Here is a 22,289-nt window from a genome sequence, read left to right on the forward strand (position 1 = left end):
ACTTCCCTGTCCTCACACAACTGTCCCCTTTCCAAGGTTCGACCATCTTCCAACACTTCAAGACTGACATTTCTGTCTCTCCATGAGAACATCACTCGAGGAGTTTTGTTCCAATCTAATTATACTGCAAATCCAACTCGGTATCATATCAGTTACATAAATACTTTTAAAGACATCTTTCTAATTAGACTTTTTTTCAGACAATATACTTCGAAGAAATTTAATTAACACATTATGAGAGGCACGGGTTCAGCATGCTAATGTACTGGGAACACGCGCACCCTCTGTCTCCCAGGCGGCAGCAGCCGTCACAGCCGCGCTTAGGAACCCTCCTGCTTCCTCACGTTCAGACATCCATGGAGAAGCAAGGCGGCACTTGGTTAGGAGGCATCAGATGGGAGACAGAGGAAAGAGACTCCTCCTAGATTCAGCAGCGAGGGTGGTTTGGAAGGCCCTTCAGATGCTAGAACAAGAGGGGACTTCTTCAGACCCCACAGGATATGCATGGCCAGCCAGAGACTCTACCTCAGTTTCCCTCACTCTTAGTTAAACTATCTTCCCCCTCACCTTGTTAGTTGTATGACTCTGGACAAATCACTATATCGCTTCTCTTGGCCTCAGTTTCCTCACCTGTAAAATGAGGATACTAACGGCATATAGCCAGCGGGGTTCGTGGGAGGATCAAATGAGAAAATCCACCTCAGGTGCTCTGCAAGCCTTAAAACACCATGGAAATGCTGGTGGTCACTATTATTAGGGCTTAGGGGGAAAATTATTGAGAGGCACCAAGGAGAATCTGCCAGTGTGCCAAGAAAAGTCAAATGCTCTCCATATTCACTCTGAATAGGACAAGTCAGCCGTCCCTCGTGGGCACGGGAGCCTCAAGCCAGAGCTGAAAGAGGCCTCCACAGCCACACAGGCCATCTCCCTCTTTTTCCAGATGAGACAGAAGTGAAATGACTTGCCCAGGGTCATGCAGCTAGGTAGAGTCTGAAGCAGGATTCAAACCTTGGTCTTCCTGACTCTGTGTCCAGAGTCCTCCATCTACCAAGACACAGAGGCTTGATGTGGAGTCAGAGGACATCTACTTCTGATGCTTACTACCTGCGGGATCTTGGCTAAGTCCCTCAACTATTTGAGCCTCAGTTTCCTTTTCTGAATAATGAGAGGGTTGGACCAGATTGTCTTTCCAGCTCTAGAGATCAGGATCCCTACAATGGCCTTGGGAGACCAGAGATGTGGATTATTTGCCCTGGAGCCACAAGAACCAGCTGGTCCAAGCCTCATACTTTCCAGGGGAGGAAACAGAAGTCCACAGTGTGTGCCCAGTGATGTGCCTAAGGTCATTCAGCTAGGATGTCCAAAGCTATTATTTGAACCCAAGGCAGACTCCAAATACCAGACCTTTCCCTCTGTGCCACCTGGCTCAGGCTCTATACCATCAGGGAGGCAATGGAAGGGAGAGACAGAATAGTGGTGCTGAAGCACAGAGCATGGGCAGGTCCTGGATGCTCTGTTTGATACCCTTGCACATCTCAATACTAGAATATTGTTGTCGCTCTTTTCTCAGCACTTTAATTAAGAGTACTCTTATTTTAACTTATACCCTGAGGCTTCAGAGCTTCCGATGCAAACCTAATAATCCCAAAAGGAAAATAAATACACTTTTATTGTACATGCCTGTAGCTGTTTGTAATTAAAAAACGCAAACAAAAATCCTCCCTTCTTTTTTGGAACCTGGACATTTTGCTTCAGTGAGCCCATTTTGTGAGAGTGAGTGAAAGAGAGAGAGAGAGAGAGAGAGAGAGAGAGAGAGAGAGAGAGAGAGAGAGAGAGAGAGATGACTAGTCTGAGGTCACATAGTTCAATGCCAGAGATTGAGAGCTGGGCTTAGGATGGAGGCCTCTTGAAGGCCAAGTCTGGGCTCTTCCCATTCTAGCTCTGGAAGGGTTACATGCAACCATTACTGGACATCATGTGGGAATTGGAAATGGAATTGCTATAGGGGCCACTTGGATATTGTAACTAGATTTGAAGTCAGGGATGTGGGTGGCTCTGCTCCTGTCTGTGTGACATTAGCAGTTGTGGACCTAAACGAGGGGGTTGGATTAGATGACCTTGAAGGTTCTCCCAGGCTCCAAAGTTGGGGGCCTGGGCCACCAGAAGGCCATCAGTTCCCCCGAAGACACTCTCCCATTATTCCGACTACCGTCCTCTGGTTAGGCTTTAGTTTGAAGCCTTGTCCAAAGGCCTCATCAGATGGAACAGAGGACAGGGGCTGATTCACCCAGCTCAGAGCCTGGCACACAGTAGCTGTTGAATAAATCCTTGCTTATCGATTGCTCACATTTCAAGGGTTGTTGGTGTAGGCAGATGTTTATCCTGGCATAGATCACAACCCCACTAAGATGAACAGATAGACTTTGAGGGTTGGCATAATGGAAAAAATTCTCTGCCCTCAGTGATGCAGTGATGAGCCTTTCTCCAATGATCTGGGAGTGAGATGGGGATGGCAAACATGGAGGATCCCATGGAGGGTCTTGTGGACCTGAAGCCACCATACTGTTAGGTACCAGAAGAAGTCATTGGTGGGGAGGTTTGCCAGCATCTCTCTTGGGTTCATGGCTCCTTTAAAAGATTCAGCTCAGCTAAGTAAACTAGCAGATGGAACGACAGATTTGGAGTTAGCCTATCTCAGACACTCACAACTTCCTGGCTGTGTCACCCTGAGCAAGTCCCTTAGATTCTCAGCCTCAGTTTCCTCATCTGTAAATTGGGTATGTCCAAGGTATATATAGTATAAATGTAAAGTAACCTCAGAGGAATGGCACTAGTAATGGGTAGGAAAGGCTTCCTATAGAAGATGGGTAATGATAATGACAGCTGACATTTACATAAGTGCTTTACAAATATGATCTCATTTGATCCTTAAGACAATTTTGGAAGGCAGGGGTTATTATTATTCCCAGTCTCCTTCCTTCCTTCCCTTCTTTCTTCCTTCTTTCCTTCTGTCCTTCCTTCCTTCCATCTCTTTCTATTCCTTGACTTTTCTTTATTCCTTAAAATCAGTTTACTGATGCCTTTTCCTTCCCATGCTGTGCTGTTTTTTAATGATCTGAACCCCAGGGTGCCCCTTGTTGCCTTCCTTTCTCCAGAGCTTTCTATATACTGAAGTTGGGGACTCAGGAATCTTTGAGTCACAGAATGTTTGGGCTGTAACAGAACTTAACTGATAATTTAAAAGACCCACTCAAAGGGCATCTGTCCCCTTTCACAGTCTCTCTGCCACCAGTTAGACTGGTGACACTGGTGGAGGGACTGTCCACACCAGGAACTGCTGACAATGACATGAGAAAAATTCCAGGCTCTGGCCTAGATGTTGTGGACAAAGACAGTCATAAATGCCCTTGGAAAACTTACGCTCTACAGGTAAGGCCATTATGCAGCCTGTGGGCCGATGAGCAAATTCAGATCGAAAGTTATGGAAACCTGTGGGCAATCGAGGCAAGCTGGTCCAGGGAAACCTATGGAATAGAGAAGTCAGGGAAGGCTGCCTGGGGGAGGTGGTGCCTAAACTGAAGGAAAGGAAGGGGGCAAAACGGAGGGGGCACATTCTGGTTTTGGTGAAGCATAGTGGGGAAGGTGAGGGGGTGACAAGCTGGGAACCAGTTTGGCTGGAACAGAGTGTGAGGCCGAGGAAGGAGATGTGAGGCTGGCAGAAAGCCAGGCCATGAGGGCACACAATGCCAGGCTAGGCTGCTTGTATTTTCTCCTAGAGGCAGTGTGGTTCAGTGGCTAGAGAGTGTCTTCTCTCTGTGGACTGTCCATGTGATCTCAGGCAAACTGAGGCTCTAAGTTGTAGAGATGGTACTAATCTGCATGGGGAGAGGCATTTCCTCACCTGGGAGTTCCTAGCAAAGTCACCTCTCATCCAAACATCCTTATTTCCATGATCATGCCTCAGGACCAGCTGTGGGCCCCACACTGCTGAAGTTTTAGATTCAGCTTCTGCAAGTTGTTCTGAGCCTCTGTCTCCCTGTTCCCGTTAGAATGAAAAGTCTGGGTGAGTGGGAAGCACCATGGACAGCGCAGCAACACAGTAGGTGCTCACAAAAGACTTGTAGACTGATTGGTTGAGAGAGTGAATGAGTGGTCGGTGTCTTCTATAGAAATAAGGATGTTTGGAGAAGGTGAGTCTTTGAGGGACCAGAAATTGGTTCTGTTTGGGAATGTAATATATCTGCAGGGCATGCAGGTGGAGGAGTCTGTGGGAGGTTGGCCGTGAAAGTTGGATTTACCGATTTGGGAAGCATCACCATAGAGATGACAACTGACTTCATGTGAGCTGATAGTTACCAAGAAGGAGAGTGTGTAGAGAGAAGACAAGAGGGCTCAGGGTGGACTTCACTACCCTCATCTGCTGAGGTGGGAGGAGATGGATACAGGGTGGGCGGACAGATAGGAAGAGAGCTGAGAAGAGCCATGGCCCAGAAATTGAGGGAAGACAGACAAGGAGGAAGGAGAAGAGGGGAGGAGGGACAAGTAGAGGTGCAGAGAGGAACAGGGAGGAGAGGGAAGGAAGGAGAAGAGGGAAGGAAAGAGGAGAGAGAAGGAAGGAGGAAGAAGAAGGAAGGAGGACCACAAGGGATCTCTGTCCTCCTCCCACCAAAAGACCTGAATGAAGGAAAAGGGTTGAGTGATGAAGGGGGGGGCAGGACTGGGAGGAGGAGGTTGGATCATGCTCTGTCTCTCGACTGCTATGTGACCATGACTAAGTCACTTGGGCCCCAGTTTCTGCTCCTGCTCAGTAGGGGGCCTGGCAGGAGCCTACCAGGTGTCTCTGCCTCAGATCTGGGGTTCTGTTATTCTCTGACTGTGAGGTGATGAGCTCCATGAGTAGATGGAGTTTCCTCACCTGAGAAGATCCCACCAAGCCCACTGCTCCTTTGAAATGTCTTTATTTCTATCTGTGCCACAGGACTATCCCCCATGCCCTTTGCTTCTAAGTTGCTGCCCACCCAGCACCTTGATAACTCCAACAGACAGTACTGCAGTGTGGACAAGGATGACCCCCTCCACTGTCCCAAATCCCACCCCCCTACAATCATCACACTATTTTGCATTTCGACAGCATCTCAAGGTTCACAGAGCTCTTTTCTCCCAACACCCTCTCATTTTGATGATCCCCATTTTACTAACGGGAAAACTGAGTCAAAGAGAGTTGAAGCAACTTGCTCAGGGTCATTCGTACAAAAGGCAGGTCTCCTGAAAAAGTCAGACCTCTTTTTATTACACTAGGTCCATTCCCATCCCCCACTTATAGCATGATTGGGAAAAATGATGAAATTAGACTTTGAAGGCCCTGAGTTCAAATTCCCGTTTTGTTACTTACTGTGTGACCCTGAGCCAGTCACTGAACCTTTCTGGGCATCCTCTGTAAAATGGGGGAATTGGACAAGGAGGCTTCTGAAGACTCTTTCTGCCCTGCATGCTGGAAAGGAAGAGGAAGAGGAGAGCCAGGGGCAGGTCCCGCAAGGCCTGGCTGGGGGATCCTTAGCAAGTCCCTTGCTCTAGACGAGTCTCTAGGACAATAAGTGCTAGAAACAGCACTGATCTGCAGTGGTGATAGGGGTGTCTTCACCTGGGAGTTTCTTAGAACTCTGCAATCACAGATCCGGTCCCTACTGAAGCCCCCATCTCTTGGAGTGAATGAACGCTAAGGTCCAATGGTCCTATGATTCAGTTAAAATTAATTAATCGGATTTGACAGTTGCTACAGTGCTAACAATAATAGTCCTGCCCTCAGGGGGGGCAGTTCTCCTGGTGGGGGCTGGGGAGGCGGAGCTCAAGTGCCCCATCCTTTAAGAAGCCCCCCCCTCCATAGCACTCGCCCCCTCTCAGTCCTCACCCAGTGCTCATTCGCTGTCCCTTGGATACGGGTCAGAAGACTTGGCTTGACCCTTAGGGGGTTTCAGATCTCTTTTCTGTATAATGAGGGGGTCAGACCACTTCACAGGAAACTAGAGCAACGGTGCTCAGAGGCCAGCTGGTCCAAGCCCTTCATTTTACACAGGGGGAATGTGGGGCACCTCGGAGCAGTTAGGTGACTGAGGACCACAGGATTCCAGGTCCAGAGGCCGGCTGGCCTAAGCCCTTTATTTTTCTGAAGAGAACATGGATGCCCAGGGATCTGCTCAACCCGGTTACGGTAATCAGCGGGCCGGGATAGTGATGCTGAGTCCTTCCAGCTTCAGACCTGTGATCAGTGCTTCTGTCTCTTCTGCCGCTCCCCCCAGGCACTCCCCCTCCCCACTCCCAGCGCTAGAAGGACCTTCCCCGACAGGCCTCAGCCTCCCCTTGATGCTTAAAGGAGCCGCGGCTCCTCCGCCTCCAGCCCTAGTTAGGAAGATTCATTACCCCGCGATGGAGTCCCTCATTATTCGCAGGGCTCTCTAGGGGTAGCCACATTAATCGTATGGCTCGAACTGAGTAGTCCACATCCTGGCTGTCACTGCCATTATTAAAAATAAGTTGTGGATTTATTAAACACGGCCCCTTCTCCCCCTCGCCCCCGAGACAAAGCTCACGCCGGCAATAAATCACGTGTGCCCAAGTAGCATACATTTTACATGTCGTCCTCGCTGCCAAACAGCTGACTTACCATGGCAACCCCACATCCCACAATACACGCGCTTCCCCCATTGAAGGGCGAGCGAGCGTGGAGCTGATGAAAGGGGGCACGTGGGGCCCGGCGGAGCCCCCGCTGCTCTCAGCTACGTCCCACCGGAGACCCTCCATGGCCCGGCCTGGAAAATTCCCTACCGCATTCCTCGATTCAGAGCCGGTCCCGGTGCCTGACCATCCTGGCAGGCCCGCAGGCCCGAAAACCCATCGGTACCTTTGGCTCCGCCCCCGTAGCCAGGCTTCACCAAATGCTGCCAATTCTAGCTCCCCAACAGCTCTGGCTTTCAGCACCCCCTTCCATGCCTATGCCCAGGCCCACCGTTACCAGCTTAGTCATGGAAGAGTTATAAATAAATGGAAAACCTGGGCTCCTGTCTTCTCCCTCTCAATGACTAGCTGTGGGGCTTTGGACAAGTAAGGACATCTCTTTGTGCCTCAGTTTCCTCGTCTGTAAAATGGGGATGATAATACCTGTAAGCAGCTACCGGGGAGGAATACTTCAAGACTGAACTGAGTGCAATTAATTGGTCAACAATCTTTACCAAACGTTTACTACAGGCCAGCCACTGTGTTCAGCAGCGGGGGTACAAAAACACCTCCCGTTCTAATGGGGGAGACAACGTGCAAATAACTGTACCTACAAGACAGAGTGGATGGAAGACCATCCAAAGTGCTTTGCAAACCTTAAATCTCAGTCATTTCAGTGGGGTCCAACTCTTCGGGACCCCATTTGGGGTTTTCTAGATATTAGAGCAGTTTGCCATTTCCTTCTCCAGCTTATTTTATGGATGAGGAAACTGAGGCAAATAGGGTTAGGTGACTTGCTCAGGGTCACGTAGCCCGTATCATAACTGCCTCTTATTGCCAAGCACACAGTAGGAGCTCAATAAATGATTGTTGTACCAAGAAAACAGGAAAACTGAATGCTTAGAAATTATAGCCTTGCTCTGTCCCAAAGCTGCTTCTTCCTGGGTCTTTGCAGAGGTGAGGGACTATGAGTATGGAACACAGTATACAGCACCAGCCTTTTCAAACGTGTTGTCAGTTAACCTTTGTTCCTTTGTTTTTCTCCTTTATTATAAAGCATAGCTCTTTGGGAGGGGGAGGAGGAGTATATATTAGAAGATGAGGGTGACATAGAAGTTATAGAAATCAATCAAATAAATGTGCAGTTGAACTGAACTGAATGTCACCTATGATTGTTACCTATCCCCAGGATTCTTGCAAATCTACAAAGCCAAGTAACAGAGGATAGAGCCTGGAGTCAGCAAGACCTGAGTTCTAATCTGACCTCAGACACTTACTAGCTGGGTGACCCTAGGCAAGTCACTCAACCTCTGCCTGCATCGCTTTTCTCGTCTGTAAAATGGGAGTAATACAAGCACCATCCTCCTAGGGTTGTTATGAGGAACAATTGAGATGATATTTGCAAAGTGTTTAGCATGGTGCCCAACACATAGTAGGTGCTTAATAAATGCCTGTTTCCTCCACTCAATCCATCCTGTACACCTCTCCAGAGAAACTTTCTTAAAATGTCACTCTAATCCTTGCTTGAAGCTCTTAGAAGGAGCTTCTTAGAGGTGAAGGATAAAGACAGGAAGGTGCTCCCACAATCAGATGCCAAGCTCTAGACACTCATCCCTGTGGGGCTCCATCTGGGCTGCCCTTCTCTCATCCCCCTGACCTGCTGACATGATGCCCAGCTCAGCTCAAACTCTACCCCTTCTGGGAAACCTTCAGGTGCCTTACTTCAAGTACCTTCTTAGGACTCCCAGAACGCCTTGTTTGTGGCTCTTCCGGATTGAGTTTACTCCAGGCAGAGATCTGGTTGGCAGAATGGATGCTTTTTGTGTCCCTGGTACCTAGCAGAGTGACTGGGAAGGGCTGGGTGCTTAATCCTTGTTGATTGACTGGTATTGACAATGCGATTCTCCCCTTATGGCCACATACTCAAAAACCATCAGGTTTCCCTCTGACTAACATTCACTCTCTTTATCTTGACATTCAAGGCCACAGTCTGGCATCCCTCTATATTTCCAGTCTTATCGATTACTCTCCTTCATACAATCTATGTTTCAGTCAAATTGGAACAATTTCTAACTTCTCAAAAACATCCTGAGATCTACAGATCTACATTTGCTGAATTCCTCCCCATTTGTTAAAGCCTAACTCAAAAGTCCCTTCCTTCAGGGAGCCTTCCTGGATTGCCCTGCTCAGTAGCCACCATTAAGACCTGGGATCTCCCAGAGCCCACTGTTGGCCCCTCCCCTCCTTTCTGAGGTTGTGTGATGGGGTAAAGTTTTTACGTGTCTTAGAACTCCTAAGGGTGAGGACTGTGTCTTAAGCAAATTGATGTTTCCTAGGATGGCAACAGTGCTCTGTACTTAGTAGGCGCTTAACAAATGGTTAGTAGACTGAATATATAGACCTGAGTGCCATTTTGTATCCTGTATCACTTCCTCTGCTAGGAGGGCAAGCACTAAGTCTCCTTCACCTTTGTATCTTCCCAGTTCAGGTACTTAAAAAGTGTTGGTTGAATTTAATTTTTTTTTTTTTTGGATTAGCACATTAGCCTGTACTTACCACCCCCAGTTAGACTTCCTGGTTATTGTAAATAACATCTGCCCAGGTTGGGCTAATACATAAATGCAATAACTTGCATAGCATGATAAGGTATACAAGTGACTGCTGCTGAGGGAGCATAGTGTGGTCCAGTGAGCATCCACTAGCATTCTGGAATTTACTGTGTGACCTGAAGGAAATCACTGCCCTCTTCTGGGTCTCCTTAAATGGAGTCTGAAGGGTTGGACAAGATACAACCTGGTCACCAAATTCTGAAATTCTAGGACATAAAATGCACCTCAATATCAACTGGTCTTTTAATGATCTTTTAATGACTTAAGAGACACTGATTCTATCACTTATAGTTCTACCTTAACACACCTGTGACCTTCATTATCCTAGCCAGTCACAGCCAACAATTGGCCCCATCCAGTATAGAAGTCCAGGAAATTCTATATTCTCTGTCCTAGTAGGATATGTTCTATGCCCTCCCCTCCTCCTCCCAGCTCTAATAGTTTATTTTCTAATCTCCTTTCCCACCCTGATATCCCCTGTTCTCAGACCTGTCCCACCTCTGACCTTCCCTGTTCTCAGGCCTCTCCCAGCTCTGACCTTCTCTGTTCTAAGACTCCTACCCCACCCCCCAGCTCTGATATTCCCTGTTCTAAGGCCTCCCCCAGCTCTAACATTCTGGGATCATATGGAAGAAAGTTTCCAGCTGTTGAGGATACAGCTTTTGCTTTCTCCCTTTCCTCCCCCACCACTTCAAAGCCCCATGTTTGAATAAGACTGAATTTGAGGGTGACCTACAATGAACCCATTCTTTGTCAGTAAATTATGGTCAATTTTTAGAAATTCCCACAAACTCTTCAATAGAGCCAGTGTATGATTACATTTTCTTGAGTCTCCCCACCATGACAATAGTTCTTTCCCTAAATGAACATTTCCTTATCCCTAAAACCTAGATGTATTCTCTGTTGATTCAAGGCAGCAGGTACAGTTATTGTTCTACCCACCTGGACCTCAGTTTCCTCATCTATAAAATGAGGGGATGGACTTGAGCTCCCCTAAGGGAATTATTATCTCCATCTTAGACATGAGAAAATAGGGAGAGGAAGTGATTTTACAGAATCTCAGGGCTCAGAGGCTCTATCTAGCCCAGTGAAGATCTGACAAACACACTTCTCCCCACCCCAACATCTAGAGGAAGGTGCTTTGAATCAAGAATTAGAGGATCTGGGTTTGAATCCCCCTTTGTCATGAATTCTCTGTGTGACCCTGGGCAAATCACCAAACCCCAGTGGGCCTTGGTTTCCTTCTCTGTAAAAGGAAGGGGTTATACGTGGAGGTCCCTCCTAGCACTTGACCTGTGAAGCTACAATCCCCATTATGGGATCATCTTTCCTTCCCACTTTGAAAAGTGGCCCCTCACAGTCCTTTGAGAAGAACTTGGAGCTTTGATGGTGATGTGCCCATGGGCACATGGTGCTGGAGGTGGGCTTTGGTGTTGGTGCCAAGTTTGGCACTCTAGATACAACACTAGGCACCTCTCCACGGTCACCTAGAGGCCAAAGTCTCCCTGGATTTCATGTCTACTCAGCTTGAGGAGGGTGGGACACATTTACCATAGACAGGAGCCTGGGCAAAGGTTTGGGGTTGGAAGATGAGAGGGTGTGGGGTGGGGAGGGGGGACAGACACTGGCGTTCTCACTGCAACAGAGCTGGTGGTAAAGGGATACCATAGATGACCCTGGACAGGTAGGAAGGTATGAAGGCAGCACACAAGAAGGCTAGGACAGTGGTGCTGGACCAGCCCAGGAAGGGTTCCCCTACTCACATTTGCACGTGTGGGGGCTGGAAGCGTCCCTGATTAATGTTGTAGAAAGTGAAGGCTTGCGTGGGGTTTGAACTATACTCATCCACCTCGATGATGAGGCGGCTGTGCTGGTGTCTCCGAGCTGCCATGATGTGGGACTGGGAGAATGCCATGCTTGGCCAGCGTGGGGAGAGGGCTTCGGCCGCCTTCAGGCCGTCATCCCGCCTCCGGTCACTCCACATGGACAGGCAGGGCCCAGGCCATCCCCCGTGGGTGGCAGTGATGGTGTTCCCAGAGCTGGCCTCTTCTCAGAACCTAGGGAGGAGCAGATTGGAGACATGATGGAGAGCAAGATCAGGAGACTGGGCATCTGCTTGCACTTGAGTTATTCAATGTCAGAGAGATTTGGGAAGCAAAAGAGGGAGGGGGGAGACACTCACTCACATGCACACTCACATACACATTCTCAAACATACTCTCACACACATACTCACACACACACACACACACACTCATACTCATGCATACACACAGCCAGCCTGCCTCTCTGCTCAAAGAACTCATTACAAATCTTTCTAACTCAGCAGTTTGATGAATTTACTTTAGTAAAGAGAGAAGGGGAGGGGGAGGGAACGCCCCCATGAAGGAGCGCCTGACTTGACATGTTTAAATGCTTAAGGCATAGCTTTAAAAAAAAACGTAACCCTCGAAACCCACAGGCTTAAGGGCAAGGCTGGGACTGATGTTGGATCAACCCAACCACTCAGTTTTACTTTCCAGAAATGAAATTTGGGCCATGGATACCCCCTGACCTCCCCATACATCACCTACGTGCGCACACAAACACAGTGTGTCTGAGCAGGAATCAAGACAATGAAATCTGAAATTCCTTCAGGAGGATCAATTCAGACCGAAGACAGAGGTTTGAGGAGCAGAGGCATCTGGAAAAGGATTTCCCATTGAGCTGTGCTGCTAGTACACTTTCCCCCAGAGAGAGCAGGGAAAGAAAATTACCTGGAAGTGGGGGAGGGGATGCAATATTTTACTATAGAATCATAGAGTATTAGAACTTCAAGGAACTTTAGAATAGGGAAGGTCAGAACTGGGAGGAACCTAAAACACAGGATACAGAATGTCAGAGATGAAAGAGAACTTTGAGTATAGAACATGAGATGTCAGGGCTGAGAAGGGAGTTTAGAATATGACACAACAGAATTGGGTGGGACCTTCAAGATCACATAGACTGACCTCTTTTTCTTACAGATGAAGAATCTGGGCCTATAGAAAGGAAATTACTTGAGCAAGGAAGCTCACCCCCATATTAAGTGCCATCTTTTTATTTTTTTTTTAATTTCCGGCCTTTGTGTCTCTAGTTCCTAGCTCAGTGCATCACATAGAGTAGGTTTTGTGAAAGGACAAAGAAATGAACATCTTAAAATAATTTCCAAGACACTCATTTCTTAATTCCTATCTCCCATGCTATGCCTCAAAAGCATGTTTAGAGTGAGGGAATCAGAAAAAATATTTTAAAGCTTTCTTCCGAATGGGAATCTTCTGTTGAGACTTCCTAATTTTTTTGTTAAATTTCAAAGTGACATTTTTCAGAACTCCATCATATTTAAAGAAAAGTCCTAGAAATCCTGGAGCTAAGTCCTTGCACTCCTCCTTTTCACTGGTCTCCTTTTTACCATGAGCAGACACCCACACCCACTTACAACCAGTGAATGTGACCACGTCTGCCCTCTTCTTTTCATAGCAACTTGCAAAAGCAAAAACCAGATCTGCCTTCCAAAGGGACAGCTTTTTGGTCATTAAGGTCCTACCACCAAGCTCATCTTCTCCCTATTTAACCAAAGAGAAAAGAACAGAATTGAAGCAATTCCTGGACAGCCATGTTTCAGGCTTTCGAAAGAGGGGGGGCGGAAATTTCTTTTGCACTTGGAAGAAAAATCGACAGCGACAGAAAACAAATTAGATTAGGAAAATGGGGAGAATTAGAGGCTGCAGAACATTTTAATTATGACTGGAGGAGAACTGGATTATTAATGTATTTCATGGTGGGTTTTTTTTCCTCCTTTAAAATCTTTCTTTAAAAATTTAGCCGCTGCCCACGTGGAAACGGTGCCTTGGTACTGACTTTGTGCAATCTCCGTTTCTGAGGACTCTCATTCTCTTTCTCTTTGCCCTTAGAATCACTTTGAAGGAAAGTCTGGGGATCTTGCAGATGCCAGCAGGACAGAGTCCCTCATTTTTGGATGAGTCATGGCTATGGACAGTTAGCCCAACAAGCCTCAGCTCATTCCACCTCTCCAGGAAAACAAGGTCCACCCCAAAGGGTTCTGAGAAAAAGGACTGCCTGGGAGGGACAGAAGCATGGGGAGCACCACAGACCTGGCTGGGTACTAGGATAACATATTTACATAGCAGGGAGAAAAGTTAGTGTACTTTCAGGATTATCTAAAGCACATCATAATCACTATCTCATTTTGCTCACCGTGTATTTTTTTTTACATTTTGTGTATTTTTTTTTTACATTTACTTATCTGTGTACATGTAATGTGTACAGAATATAAGCTCCTTGAAGGCAGGATCATTTTGGTTTTGTCATTGTATTGCTGGCTCCCAGCGTGGTCTCTAATAAATGTTTTTTTGATGGGGGGAAGGGTTTCTGTTTCTTGCTTTTGGGTCCAGTTACAGCAGCTCTGAGAGGAATAGGGCTGCCTCTGGGGATGGCAGGCTCTCCTCCTTGGAGTCTTCAATCAGAAGCTGAGACCACTTATCCCAATCAACCACTTCCCTTCTCATTTTAGCTGCATTAGTTTTGTTCATGTAAAGATTTTTAAATTTAATGTAATCAAAATAATACATATTATCTCCTGTGATCCTCGCCCTTGAGTTAAACTTTGAACTTTGTTTGACCTTCAGTTCTTCCCCCATCCACAGGTGCAAAATGTCTTTCAGAAGACTTGTAGGGGAAGTACTAAAGAAGGGATTCCATTTGTGAAGAGCCACTGAGGTCTCTTCCAATGTGCAAACTCTGTGATTCTGGAAGGGCTGGCACAGAGAAGGCACTAAATAATGCTTGCTGAATAACTGAATGAAAGCTCCTTGCAGACAGAAAAATGTTTTGCTGTATCTCTTGGTATAATTTGTTTTTGTTGTTCAGTTGTTTCAGTCATGATCAAGTCTTCATGACTACATTTGGGGTTTTCTTGGCAGGGATACTGGAGTGGTTTGCCATTTCCTTCTCCAGATCATTTTAAAAATGGGGAAACTGAGGCAAACAAGGTTAAGTGACTTGTCCAGGGTCATACAGCTGGTAAATGTCTAAGGCTGAATTTGAATTCGGGTCTCCCTAACTCTGGGCCCAGTTTTCTATTCATTGTACCACCTAGCTACATATAATAGGAACTTAGTAAATGCTGGCTGTTGGACTCACTGGATCAGGCAACTAAGACAGAGGGAAGGAATGATAGCTCTAGACCTAAAAGGGACCTTGGAGACCATCTATTCCAAACCCCCCATTTTCCAGATGAGGAAACCAAGGCACAAGGAGGTGAATAGGCAGTGTGACAGCTGCACGACTTATAATGAGGTTCCTCCTGATTCTTTCTCCAGCTCCCTTCCACTAAGGTTTACTGTTCTCAAGTGGCCACATAAGCTTGGCTTTAGCCACCCTCACACTGGCCCTTAGGTGTTATTATTTCAAATGTGATATATAATAGCAAGTGTTATTACTCCCATTTTAAATGGGAGAAAACAGGGACTCAAAAAAGCAGAGGGGCTGTAAGAAGTATGAAAAATGTAATCCTTCAAAGGACTCTAGATTTGGAAGATCTTAGGAGATCTTCCAGACAGAGAGCTAGAAGAGACAACTGAGGCCTTCATTTTATAGATGAGAAGACAGAAACTGAGAGACAGAAAGGGACTTTCCCAAGGTCATAAAGGTAGGAATTCTAATCCAGGTCCTCAGACTCCAGTTCTAGAAACTTTGCCACACTACTCAACTCAGAGAGAGCTTGGCTGAGACAAAGGGAGAGGACAGAAATCTACTACTGTTCTTTAAATGTGACCTGAGCAAGAATGGCTTTTACTATCCATGGCCAGTTGATGAAAAAAAGAGTACCATATGGGCAGAAGTGGGACCTAAACCAAGAAGGCAGCAGGAAAGGCAAGCTGGGTGTGCCGGCCAAGGAAGCATCACAGACAGCCCAGGAGCCTGGTGTGGAAGTTTCAAAAGGCTGGGGGACTCACAAAAGCCCAGAGTCAGCTCTTGAGCATCAGCTTTTTAGGCAGACAGGTTAACTAAGCTCCCACAGAGGTGGGGGAATCACTCTCAGCAGAGGTTTTCAAGAAGCAGTCTTGACGAGCCCCATAATTAAGGGGGGAAATGGTACCAGCCCTGCAAGTTTTTTTAATTTATTTTTTATGAATCAAGCAGCCCCGTCTGTCCCTGGGAGGTGCACAGAGAAGAAAGCATAGGAAATCAGAGAGAACAATGTGCTGTTCTCCCTCCATGATGTTTGCTGTGACAATTACAGATTGGGGGTTGTTTGTGTGACTATCGCTCACAGAATCATTAAATTAAGGAATCTCAGAATTATAGGGTCACAGAATCTTGGAACCATAGAATGTCACAACCTTAGAATGACAGAATCTCTGAATGACAGAATCATCTGGTGTTAAAATCTTAGGATGACAGAACCTCAGAACTGTAGAATCACAGGATTTGGCACCACCAATCACAGAATATCATTCAATAAACATTTATTAATCACTGTTCTAAGGGCTGGGGATACAAAAAGAGGCAAAACAGTCTAATGGGGGAGATAATGGGCAAACAAATGTATACAAACTATCAAAGGGATAAATAGATAATTAGCAGGGGAGTGGGGAAGGCTTCCTGCAGAAGGTAGGATTTTAGTTGGGATTAGAGGAAACCTGGGAAGTCAGTGGGCTGAGTGGAGGAGGGAGAGCATCCTGGGTATTGGGGACGGCCAGAGAGAATGCCCAGAGCCCAAAGATGGAGGGTCTTGTCCATGGAACATCCAAGAAGCTAATGACACTGGGTCAAAGAGGACGTGTTGGGAGAGTAAGGTGACAGAAGACTGGAGAGGGAGCAGTGGGCTGGTTATGAACGGCTCCGAATGACAAACAGAGCATTTTATATTGTCTCCTGGAGATGACAGGAAGCCACTGGAGTTTATTGAATGATGGGAGGAGGGTGACATGTTCAGACATACACTTTAGGAAGTTCATTGAGTTGAATCCCTTCATTTGACAGATGGGGAAACTGAGGCTCAGAAAAGTATGTGATTTCCCGTGATCACACAGGCATCTTCATTAAGTCAGCCAGCACTGTGTTCATGCTGTCTGAAGCTTGGTGGGGAGGGGGAGAGACTGCAGAAAATGGGATCTGGCCAGAGTTGGGAATTATCTCCCAGAATTCCATCCTCTGGACATTTCTCTGCGCAGGATTTAAGCCTCAAAAAGAGAGCGAGAGAAGCGAGAAGCAGTCCCTGGGGGAACGTTTTTATGGGAAATGCTGCATTTCACATAAAGTAGGTTTGAAATGGGCCTTGCCTGGGAACATCAGTGATTTTACACTAAAGGAGATGGGAGCACAGAGCCTTCTTTTAATGTCCGTTTAATATTTATGGAGCGCCGACAACGGGCCAGACACCATGCCGAGGTGTGCGGCACGCTTGGTTCTCCGCAGCTGAAGCTGTGGAGAGGAGGACGGCGCCATTCTCAGAACAGACTGGAATTAGCAATGCTTGTGGAGAACAAGAGCTGAGGATCACAGCATCCCAGAATCTCTGAGCCACAAGAGACTTCCACAGGGACCTAGTCGCGCCCCAAGGCGCCGAATGGTAGAGAGAGATCACTACCTGCCTAGGCAGAAAGGAGTGGGGAAGGAGTTGCTACAGGGCTAGATTCAGGTAGACACTGCCCTGATAGCAGAAGGATTCTTCAAAGCATAGGTGGGAGTATCTGACTTCAATTCCTAGTAAAATTTTGAAAGCAACGTTTTCTGCATTTAGAAAGGGAAGTGGCGATTGGTGGAAGCCAGCATGGGAAAGTCTTAAAGAGCTGACCAATGACCTGATGCTCTCATTATGAGGAGATATAATAGAAGGGACCTAGCTGCTCTCAGTGGGTTCAAGGCATCAGGCCTATCTATGACCCATAGCACCGATAGAATCAGTGGATGTAGTGATCTCTGAAAATTCATGGAGGATACTGGAGGTGCTGCTGCAGGACTGGGGAGAGGCAAATGCCCCAATTCCAACAAAGGGATGAGAGCAGAGTCCTCAGACTGTAGGCAAATGGGATAGGCTTCAGTTCTTGGACAGTTCTAGAATGTATCATTAAAGGGATGGTTTGCGAGAATTTAGAAAAAGAAGCAATAACCTCTAAGAGTCAGCATGGCTGGCTTCATCAAGATGAGTTCATGTCAGACCAATCTCATTTTCTTCTTGTTTCGGTTACCAGACCTGCACAGCCCTCCCTCACTCAAAACAAAGTCAAGTGCAAGTCATGTCATTATTTCTCTGATGGCGCGGCCTTCTTCAGCAAGGAAGGACGAACATACACCAGACTGGTAGAGTGGGGGAATGTTTGCTGGATTTTAGCAAAGCATTTAATAAAGACTCTTGTGTTGTTCTTGTCAAAAAAGAAAGAGAGGGACTACACAATAGAATCATTAGGAGGACTTAAATTGGTTGAATGGTCAGCCCCAACGAGTCCTCTGAGGCCCAAACACTGAGTTTTGGCACCCTGGGCATTTCTGTTGTGGACTGAATTTATGCACTGTCCTGCTTTGGGCAGAGAGCTCTAGGACAGCTGAAGAATCGAGGCTGTTCAATATCACCATATCTTGTTTTTATGCCACATATGTTATCTGTTTCCGGAATTCCTCATTTATTAATTCCTTCTATACAGGTGGTCAGTCCCAACACAAAACCAATTTAGTGTCTCCTTGCATTGACTCCCATTAGCCTTCTGGATTTACTCACTGACGTCTGTCTCATGATATACAGTGTTCCAAAAGTCATAGTAAGCCCAAGACTTTGGGGATGCCCTGTACAATACTCCTGACCTGCCTTTGGTCTCCTCGGCTATTTTTCAATAAGCCAAAGTGTAGTCACAAGTGCTAGATCACCAAGTCTCATTATCTACAGGATCGGAATTGTATCCTTGGATTAAGATTCCGGCACTTCTTCCTCACTTCCACATGTTGTGAGTCAAACTCATTCTCTTTTTCCCCAAACCCTCCCCTTTTCCCCAATTCTCCATTTCTGTCAAGGGCGTGACCATTCTGCCAGTCTCTGGGTTCATAACTTGGTGTTACCTTCAGCTCATTTCCTCTCATTGCACAAATCCAATCAATTGCCTGATTTTGCCACCTTTCTCATGTAACTCCTTCTCTCCACTCACCCAGTCACCATCCTCCTTTGTTCAGGCCACCACCATCACTATCATCATCATCATCTCTCTCCTCTAATTGTTTTCCCCAGTTCCAGTCTCTCTGACTACAGTTCATCCTCCACACTACAGCCAAAGGGATTCTCCATAAGCACAGAGCTGATCCTGTCACCCCTCCCCACCAATCAATAAACTCCAGGGGCATCTAAACATATGAACTCCTTTGTTGAGCTTTTCAAACCCTTCACAACATGGCTCCAGCTCAACTTTCCAGCCTCATTTTACACTTGCTCCATCTGTACTCTGTGACTGCGGGAAGCTAGGTGGTGAGGTGGATAGAGCATCAGAGCAGGAGTCAGGAGGACCTGAGTTCAAATCTCACCTCAGACACTTGACACTCACTAGCTGTGTGATCTTGGGCAAGTCACTTAACCCCAATTGCCTCATCCTGGGTCATCTCCAGTCATGCTGATGAATATCTTATCACTAGATTCAGATGGTTGTGGAGGAGAAGGGAGGCTGGTGACCTGCACAGCCCTCCCTCACTCAAAACAAAGTCAAATGCAAGTCATGTCATAACTTCTCTGATGGCATGGTCTTCTTCAGCGAAGGACGAACACACACATACTCTGTGACCCGCTCAAACTGACTCACTCAGACAGAACAGCTCCTTTCCCATCTTCATGCCTTTCTGCTGTCTATCTCCTCATGTCTGGAATGCCCTTCCTCTTCACCTTTGTCTTGCAGAATTCCTTTCTGCCTTCAACACTCAGCTCAAGCACATGAAACACTCCCTGGTCTCCCCAAACTCTTCCTCCATTTCCCCTCCTTCCCCTTCTTTCCCCCTTCTCTCCATCTTTTTCTCTCCCTTCCCCCTTCTCCTTGTCTCCTCTATTAAAATTCCATGGGAGCAGGGATTGTTTCATTAACTATTTTTGTATCCTTCCCTAGCATCATGCACAATGTCTGGCATATAGGAGTGACATCGTATTCTTCTTCATCATCATCGTCGTCGTCATCATCATCATCATAGCTGGCATGTAACATATGTTAACTCTTCTAATCCTCCCAGTGACCTTGGAAGGTAGGTGCTACATCGTGATTTTACAGATGAGGAAACTGATGCTGCCCAGGTTCATGCAGATATTAGATGTCTGAGGCAGGATCCAAACTCAGATCTTCCTGACTCCAGATCCCATGCTTTATTTTTCATCCATCCATCCATCCATTTGTGTGCAGACATTTGAGGTCTTGAGTTTTATTACTGTTCCTCTCCATGCAGGTTATCTACATAGATTATCCCAAAGATTATTCTTTGTCTCCATTGACACTCTTCTTTCTGGGTCATACCTGTTACTTTCTCTGGGACCTTCCTCATTATACACACCCGTTAACATTTTTTACCTGCCTCCTACACTTGGAGGGGGTAAGAGTTGGCTTGACCAGATCCACAAAGTCCTGGCAATCTATTTTCACCAGCCCTTATGCGATGCATGCCATCCCTAGTTAAGAGCCCATCATTCCAATATCTCAAGCCAGGATCCAGAAATCCATATGCCACTTTCTATCACCATCATCCTCTTAACTAGATATTCATTTTCAAAATCTGCCTTTCTCTTCCCAGACTGCTACTGGTCACAACAACAACAACATGGCTTGTGACCAAAGACCTTGCCCATGGCACCATCACCCTGAGCATCACTCTCAGGGATCCTTCTGGTGCCAATGATAACTCCAGAAGCAGATGGTCACCATGCACGTTTGATATATCTCAGGAGGTTCTCTGGCACTTCCCAGATACATACTCTAGGGATACAATAGAACTCCATGTTGGTTCCCTGGGAGCAGGCATTGTTTCATTACTCTTTTTGTAGCCCTACCACAGACACAATATCTGGCACAGGAGGCACACCCTCCTCATTGCTAGCATACCTATAACTCTACAAGTTATATAACTATAACCATAAGTTTTGCAAAGCACTTTACATATGCTTGCTCATTTCATGCCTATCACATCTTTGGTTGTTGGTTAGGTCAAGCTGGCTTTTGTACTCAGGAATGTATGAAGTAGTATGGTGGAAAGAGCATGGACAAGTCACAAGTGACCTGGGTGAAATCAAACCTCTGACGTTGACCAGATATTTGACCTTGAGCCAATCACTTCATCTGTCTGAGCCTCAGCTCCCTGATAAGGAAACTGGGGATAAAAATGAATATCACATGGATGGCAATGGAGAAGTACATGATAGGTGTGAATAGACTATATCACATAACCAATGAGGATCTCCAAGTAAGAATAGGAGAAAATGATTCCTTCAAGAAATCAGCTGTATGATAGAAGAAAATGGGCTGGTCATACAGAGAAATGGAAGAATGACAGGTAAAACAACTGGAGTTCTTCACTGGCTCTCTACCAATGTGAAGAGGAAGAGAAAGCAAAGAAGGTACCCAGCACATGTAGAGGGACACCCTTTAGAGAACTTATGGGAAGACATGAAAGTGAGTGGCACAGGTTAGACGGAATGAAGGAGACTTCTGAAACAGAGAGCAGAGGCCCATGGGAGTATTTGAGGATCCATCTGACAGGTCTTGGGGAGGGTCAAGTGAGACTCTTCAAGTAAAGCCCTTTGCAATCCTTTGAGTGTTATAGAAAGATCAGTTATTATTATGAAAGCCACCGAGGAGTCTCACACAGTTCCCTTTCCAATGTCTTCTTCTGCACAGCCTACTGGTGCAGTGGGCAGAGTGCTAGACTTGAAATCAGGAGGACCTGAGTTTAAATCCTGCCTCAGACACTTCCTTAGCAGTATGGCCTCTTTCAGCCTCAGTTTCCTCTTCACTAAATAGAAATAATAAGAATACCAACCTCCTAAGGTTGTTGGGACTATCAAATGAGATAATAATTGTAAAATATCTTTGTAAAACTTAAATGATCATAAAAATACTAGTTACTTTTATTAGCTATGACTCCACATGACCTTCACTCAGAGAGTATTAGCAGCTTGGTTCTCAGAAGTTCCACCTCTCCAGTCACAAGGAGGAACTCTCTTCCCCTCCCTTCCCTTTGAACCCTCCCTCCTGTGAGCTTGGGTTAGGCCTCCCTTCTACCTCTTCAGTTCCTTCTCCTTGGTTTCTCCCTTGAAAACTTTTCCTGTTCTCTGAAGGAACATTGAGTCCTCCTTGATAACTGAGCAGTCAAGAGGGGCTCCTCGGGCCCATTCACCTCCTCTCCTAGCAGAAAGACCAGCCTGCATTCCATGTGACCACAGCCATCACCAGTGGCAAAAATGCAATTATCGCACACTTGGAAGCCCAGAGTGTTCTAGTTGGAGCCTAGTTGGACCTCAGTTGTCTGAGGTCCAAGGTCACATAGCTAGCCAGGATCTGGGGCAGAATTTGAATCTAAGTCTACTGACTACAAGGCCATCACTCATTCGGTCTACTATGTAACACTGCCTTGCATAGTGGTAGACACTTCATAAGCATTTGTTAAATTTAATTCCCAACTTGACACTCTGTTTTTTCATCCGTCAAATGGGGATAATAATACTGGCACTACTATCATTGTGATGAAAGCGCTGGATAAGTTGGAACTGCTTTTATTATTAAGGTAGGTCACAATAAAAATAATTACTGGAGTTCACTTTTCTAGAATGCTTTAGTTACAATATTTCATATGTTTCCTCTCAATAGACCATCAGACCAATCCCACTCACTTTGGGCAAGTCATTCTACCCTCTGAGCCCATTTCCTCATGTAATATGAAAAGGACTGAAAGAGATGACCCCTGACATCTCTT

The 22,289-nt window shown here is 46.3% G+C and overlaps 1 protein-coding gene across 2 annotated transcripts in view; it reads right to left on the reverse strand.

Annotated features, from left to right (window-relative positions):
- The window catches only part of MPPED1 (metallophosphoesterase domain containing 1), a 104,344-nt gene that overhangs the window by 64,021 nt on the left and 18,034 nt on the right, over window positions 1-22,289 (reverse strand). For both annotated transcript variants that reach the window (XM_072596362.1, XM_072596361.1), the window contains exon 2: window positions 11,084-11,377. In XM_072596362.1, coding sequence (XP_072452463.1) covers window positions 11,084-11,304 — 221 coding nt within the window. In that variant the 5' untranslated portion in view covers window positions 11,305-11,377. The remainder of the gene's footprint in view (window positions 1-11,083; window positions 11,378-22,289) is intronic.

The sequence above is a fragment of the Notamacropus eugenii genome, chromosome 3, assembly GCF_028372415.1.
Source record: "Notamacropus eugenii isolate mMacEug1 chromosome 3, mMacEug1.pri_v2, whole genome shotgun sequence".
NCBI lineage: Eukaryota > Metazoa > Chordata > Mammalia > Diprotodontia > Macropodidae > Notamacropus > Notamacropus eugenii.